Source organism: Mesitornis unicolor, unplaced genomic scaffold (assembly GCF_000695765.1).
Source record: "Mesitornis unicolor isolate BGI_N332 unplaced genomic scaffold, ASM69576v1 scaffold29598, whole genome shotgun sequence".
In the NCBI taxonomy this organism is placed as follows: domain Eukaryota; kingdom Metazoa; phylum Chordata; class Aves; order Mesitornithiformes; family Mesitornithidae; genus Mesitornis; species Mesitornis unicolor.
Window position 1 is genome coordinate 52,983 of NW_010202999.1, and position 3,641 is coordinate 56,623.

General features: G+C 45.6%; 1 protein-coding gene across 1 annotated transcript in view; it reads right to left on the reverse strand.

Annotated features, from left to right (window-relative positions):
* Positions 1-3,382, reverse strand: part of RPL31 (ribosomal protein L31) — a 5,492-nt gene extending 2,110 nt beyond the window's left edge. Inside the window, exons 1-3 of the mRNA XM_010190578.1 lie at positions 3,329-3,382; positions 3,054-3,170; positions 827-952 (exon numbers count right to left, since the gene is read on the reverse strand). Coding sequence (XP_010188880.1) covers positions 827-952; positions 3,054-3,160 — 233 coding nt within the window. The 5' untranslated portion in view covers positions 3,161-3,170; positions 3,329-3,382. The remainder of the gene's footprint in view (positions 1-826; positions 953-3,053; positions 3,171-3,328) is intronic.
* Positions 3,383-3,641: the final 259 nt, after the last annotated feature.

The window sequence follows — 3,641 nt, forward strand, 5'->3', positions numbered from 1 at the left end:
GCCCAAAACACCCAGTAACTTCTCCCATCTTCCACTCTGTTTCTGAAGGAAGGTTTTTTAGCTTGTGGCCTGGACGCACAACTCCAGGTAAAAGATGGCAAACATGTCACAGGCTAGACTCTGGAATCCAATTCCTACCAGACACAGACTAGAACAAAGGCTCACAGGTATCCAGTGTTATCACTCACAGTATCACTCCCCTCTGGTTTAAGAGGTCCCACCCCTCAGACTCCTCACACATCTCAAACACCAAATCAGCTGACTCTATAGCAGTGATGTAACAAAAGCTGTAACCTTTTGACCTGCAAATTACTTGTGCTTTCAAGACAAGATTAATAGTCCTATTTAAAACACATCTCATTATTTGTGTAGCATTTATCAAACCAGCATGCTTCGAAACCTAATGCTGTTCTGATACACAAGGCAAACCCCAGGTACCCAGCCTGGGACTGCAGGGAGCACCAAAAAGCCATGTTTCTAAAAGCTGTCTGCTGCAGTAGGGATTGGGGTACTACAGTATTGCAATACCCTAAATCCTTCCTTTCCCCCTGCATTTCTTTCTTTTGCTTTATTCATAGAGGTAGGACAAAGTTTTTCTAATTCCAGAGTTTACTGAAGCTTTGCGACAAGCTCAGAGGGAGCTGACCAGAACATAGAGGCGACAGAAGGATTAACTTGGCATGCACACTGTGAGAAAGGAAGCATCTACAAAGAAAACAAAAATACTGCAAGGATACAAATTTTTCTATGCCTCCAAGTCCTGCACCTCCACATACACAGCTAAAAGGTTCTTCCTCACCCAGTAAGGAAAGCCGCAGAAACCTACCTTATTCCTTTAGCCCAGACGGCTTTGTTCAATCTGGTGTCAATGCGAACATCAGGAGTACCCATTTCCTTCATCGCAAATTTACGGATTTCCTTGAGAGCACGCGGTGCTCGTTTCTTGAAGCCCCTAGGACAAACACAAGAGCAATTTCTTTTACGTTCAGGAAACTGCCAGCACAGGACACTTGTTGCAGCACTAGATCACTGATGTTCTTTAAACATACAATCCTAAGAACTGTGTTCAACACCAGCCCAACAGCAGCACCGTAGTATGACCAGACCTTTACTCTGGTAGGTAGTTGCTGCCCTTAATGTCTATGCCTAACAGAAACCAAATACAGTTATGTCAAATAATTTCAGTAAAATTCTGAAACTGCAAGAACTCCCAGATTTTAATTCTTATTTATAAAATGTTGACATGAAAACTTCTTGCAGTATTACTGAAGAGGTCAGAGCTCTCACAGATACTCTAAGGCCTATGAGAAAAGCAGTTCAACAATGGCAATACAAACTTGACAGAACTGTTCAGTACTGACATAAACAGCACAAGAACAAAACTGACACTATTCTGAGTAACAGCTCCCGCTAAACAAGCATTTGACAGTTACTCTCTTTGTGTTATCACGACTGGACCACCATCAGAACTGGTTTTTAACAAGTATAGCTTGTCTCACATCTATTATGGACAGATTCTGCATGACAAGGCATTTACACTGAAAGTTACAGCTGCACCGTGAGTGCTTTGCTGTAGGTATTACATCCACACTGTGACATGCACCTACAGCATCAGTGGAGTCTAAGGTCCCACAGTGATATTTAGTATTGTCTGTACACTACTGATCATATTTAGTGCTAGAAATCACAGAATCTCAGGAGTTGGAAGGGACCTCTGGAGATCATCCAGTCCAACCCCCCTGCCAGAGCAGGATCACCTAGACCAGGTCACACAGGAACGTGTCCAGGCAGGTTTTGAATGTCTCCAGAGAAGGAGACTCCACAACCTCCCTGGGCAGCCTGTTCCAGTGCTCTGTAACCCTCACAGTAAAAAAGTTTTTCCTCATGTTTGCATGGAACCTCCTATGCTCCAGCTTGCTCCCATTGCCCCTTGTCCTGTCATTGGCTGTCACTGAGAAGAGCCTGGCTCCTTCCTCCTGACACTCACCCTTTAAATATTTATAAACATGAATGAGGTCTCCCCTCAGTCTCCTCTTCTCCAAGCTAAAGAGACCCAGCTCCCTCAGCCGCTCCTCATAAGGGAGATGCTCCACTCCCTCGATCATCTTTGTGGCTCTGCACTGGACTCTTTGAAGCAATTTCTTGTCCTTCCTGAACTGAGGGCCCAGAACTGAACACAATATTCTAAATCAGGGGTGGCTGAGTGATTACAAGTGAGACAAGTATTAAACAACAGTTATTTTCCCAACTAGTACTTCATGCCTGAAGAGAAAAGAGGATAACCCCAAAAGAAAAGAGAATAGGAAGATCATCATCATTAAGATTAGACTGAACTGCCACAACCAACCAACAGGCAAGTCCAGAACACCTCACTGCCATTTAAAGGTACCACTGCCTCCCATCCTCACCCATCGTTTTGCAATAGCTCGCTGTCTCATTTCTCTCCAAGTTCACTTCAGCAATTTCACCAACTGTTTTGATTTGATGTAGTTTTCTGGCACGTGACTGCAGCCACACACACATTGAGAGAATCAAAGGGAGATGCGGATTCTCAACAAGTCCCCTCAAGCACTTCACTACTACACGGTTGTATGAGCTTCAGCATTTTGTCAGGTAAAGTTACTCTCATCTACTCGCAACTAATGTTGCTCAACTCAAACGATACCCCAATTTTCATGTCACAGAATTTAGTGATAAACTCGGAGGCATTTAATCACATCAATATTTAATTTCTAAAGCTTACTATAGCGTGGCTAAATTATAAACTTTTCCTGGGAAAGCAAGACAATCTGTGCGCAGAGGTAAATAGCTCTAACTTCAGATTATGTCCAGGAACACTCACAACTAAAAACCAAAACAAGCTTGCTCCTGAAAGCTACCTGCAAGTACAGGTCTGCACAGGTACAGAGCTGCTTCCTCGGGACACAGCTGTAGCACAAGGGACTAAAACATCACACATCAGCATCGGCGCTGCAGGTTTACAACATACTGAGCCCACTCAGAAATGTGCCTTTACGTAAGGCCAATTTCACTGATAAAAACCAGGAACTCACACTCCATGGATCCGCTTGTGAATGTTGATGGTATATTCCCGAGTTACCACCTCATTGATGGCAGAGCGTCCCTTCTTCTTCTCGCCGCCCTTCTTTGCAGGAGCCATCTGAGCAACGCTGAAAAGCACCCGTGCACACTGTCAGACACAGACCCACCTCCCCTTAGAGGTCTCCCCCATCACCTTCCTTCCCATTGTGCCCTGCTCCTTACAAGCCACACAACTCCCACAGCATTCAGAAATTTCTTAAAGACAAGTTCAACCCCGCGGTGCCACCAGCTGCAGATTTTAAGCAGCAGCTTCTCAGCATCACAAATTCTTTACTCTCATGCACTTGACAGGAGGGTGAAACACATCTGAGGCTTTTCGGCCTAAGACGACTGGCTCCTGGCCAGCCCCAAACACCCTTAAAACAACCCCATCCCACTCCCGTATGTCTAAGCCCCTTCATTCTCCAAGGCAACCCAGGAGGGCAGCTCGGCCCGTCCCGGATAGGAGACGACGGTGCCAGAGACGCTCCTTCCAGGGACTGATGGCGGCCTACAGCTTCCTCCTCCCTCGCCAAGGGCCAACATGGGCCGTAACCCCC